This window comes from Loa loa (genome assembly GCF_000183805.2).
Source record: "Loa loa unplaced genomic scaffold supercont3.264, whole genome shotgun sequence".
Classification (NCBI taxonomy): domain Eukaryota; kingdom Metazoa; phylum Nematoda; class Chromadorea; order Rhabditida; family Onchocercidae; genus Loa; species Loa loa.
Window position 1 is genome coordinate 84,943 of NW_018108444.1, and position 2,618 is coordinate 87,560.

A 2,618-nucleotide genomic window follows, 5' to 3' on the forward strand; every position below is an offset into this window, starting at 1 on the left:
CTCTCTCTCTCTCTCTCTCTCTCTCTCTCTCTTTCCTTTTTTTTTCTCTCAAATTGACTTAATATGAATTGCTGTTCGTTATTTTTTATTTTTAAATTTCAAAAACTAGTTCAGTTAATTTGATCATTACTACAAGAATTTGTTCCAAGCAGTAACAGCAATGATAATATTGCAACTTTAAAAATTAGCATATGAAAGATTATAATTATGGATTAAAGATTATAGATTATATTTTTGAATCTATTTTAATTTTTAAATAATTCCATGAATTAATTTATATCTGATATAATTACTTTTATTTTTATTTTCACTTTTTGAATTATTTTACGTCCAATTCCATAAGTTAATACAATGACGTATAACATTGAAGTATGATAAATAATTTGAAAAAAAAAAAAAAAAATCGAAGTGGTTACTGAAATACTGCAGTAAGCAGTATTTAACGAATGAAATAATTAGTGGTTGAAACCGGAATTAACTACCAATGGTACTGTTTTAGGCATTTTAGTATTAATAGTACTCGGAATTCAGGCGACTGAAATAACCGGTAGTTGAAATTAGAATTAGGCACCAATGGTACCCTTTCAAGTAAATACACTCTATTGATAGTATCCGGAACGTCAACAAATCAGGAAATTGAATAATTCCGATTCAATATTTTCATACAAGAATCCTAGTTTATTTATTGTTTATGATAATTTACTTGGCTTGTACAAACTTTCAATTTTCATTACTTCATTAATTTGAATACAATCAAGATTTACGATTGTGAGGAATCCGTTAATAGATGATACATCCGGCAAAAAAAAAAAAGCATGATAGAATGATCTAGAAATTTTGATAATTTAGCTTAAAACGATGATGAATATTTAAATTTCAATTGTCAGCAATCAAGAAATGATGAAAGACGGATTTGTTGCATTGGTGATACTTCGATTGTGATGAAACCGAAATGGTGCATCATCTGGATCAGCAGCAGGGTGAATTTTTATCCTCTAAATTTTCGATTATTTCGTCTTCTGGACGATATTCGTCACTGAGGGAGAAGTTTCATTGTTTGATGGATAGGAAGAATCTAAAATGGGCATCACTAATTGTATTAATCCTTCAAACGACAGTTCTTGTTTTAGTTTTACACTATTCACGTGTACAAAAAGTTGATGGACCAAGGTATGACTTAAATTATAATGAAATTTTAAGTTTGATTAGTTCGAAAGTTTTCGTAGTTTGTTAGATTCACTTATTGACTGTAATCTGTTTGATCTGATTAAATAATGCTTTGATACACATAAGTCCTGATTAAATATGATAGCATCCACACGTTTTGTAATCGTTGTTTGGTTGTTACAGTTCAGAATTTATGTGAGTTACATTTGAAGTTTAACAATGTTTATGAAACTTGTACGAATCATATACGTGATATGATATTAAAGTTACGTAAACTAGCTTAATGAGGATTCCTTGTATTGTCGGCGTAGCCAACAACATTTCCATCATTTCCGATTGTAAAAACACAAATGTATGTTTACTAGTGGATTAAAAAATATGAAATTATAAATTGGTTGTAGAATTTTGGTGAAATTTAATAGATTGATTCCGTTGTATTAAGCGGTATTTTGTTTATATCTCACTTTATTTTGAAATAATTTCATGATTGTTTATGAGATATGGTAGTTGGACATATAATAATTAGGAAGTGCAAGTTAGCTATTTAACTGTTTTATTTCAGATATTTGTCATCGACAGCTGTAGTTACTGCTGAAATAATCAAGCTGCTTACGTGTATCGTCTTTATTGCACATCAACACTGTACGTGCATTTTTAATAATGTACATAAACATACTGAAAGAAAATGATAAGGGAACTGATTGTTATCCTTGATTAAAAATCAAGTCATCTCGAAATGAATTTTTTTCTTTCATTTACAGTTCAAAATTATTAAAATATACGTATGCAAATGCGTATTTTTATTTTTAATTTTAGTAATATATTGAAATCAGTGGGAAATATGCAGCCTGCGGATAAGGTATTTTATAAAATATATAATTCTTTCTTTTGTTGGTTTGAAAGGATGATCAGCATTATTTCCAGCATGGGAATGTGTGGGATTCATGAACGAAATTTACACGGAATGTTATATCAAGTCGAAAGATACTTTGAAAATGGCTGTTCCAGCATTTTTATATGTCGTGCAAAATAATCTTCTTTTTTTGGCTTTATCGAAACTTGATGCAGCTACTTATCAAGTAACCAGATTGATAATGAAATCAATCGGCAAGTAAAATGAATGATGGGTCTGGTTAGCATATCAGTTGATCAAAGCTTAATAAAAATTGACCATTAGTTGATCAGTATTTTATGGTTTTATATCACAACCGTTCAGGCTTTAGATAACCTTCTAATCTAATTTTATAATTATTCACTAATTTACATATATGTTGGTTATCTTGTAATGTAATAGCAGGTAGGATACAATCTGGAATGATTCAGCTTTGAGGCTTAGGTAAAGTGAAGAAGTTTTAATGTTAATAACAAAAGAACAAGGATAAAAAGTAACACGATGACTCTATAGAGATACTTTGAGTAATTCCGGTCATAATATAGTTTTTTTGGCAAGA

The 2,618-nt window shown here is 29.0% G+C and overlaps 1 protein-coding gene across 1 annotated transcript in view; it reads left to right on the forward strand.

Moving 5' to 3' along the window:
• The first annotated feature begins 947 nt into the window (after positions 1-947).
• LOAG_18331 (UGT1 protein) overlaps positions 948-2,618 on the forward strand; it is a 4,624-nt gene continuing 2,953 nt past the window's right edge. The window contains exons 1-3 of the mRNA XM_020450993.1: positions 948-1,170; positions 1,730-1,809; positions 2,092-2,246. Of these exons, the coding sequence (XP_020305273.1) occupies positions 953-1,170; positions 1,730-1,809; positions 2,092-2,246 (453 nt within the window). The 5' untranslated portion in view covers positions 948-952. The remainder of the gene's footprint in view (positions 1,171-1,729; positions 1,810-2,091; positions 2,247-2,618) is intronic.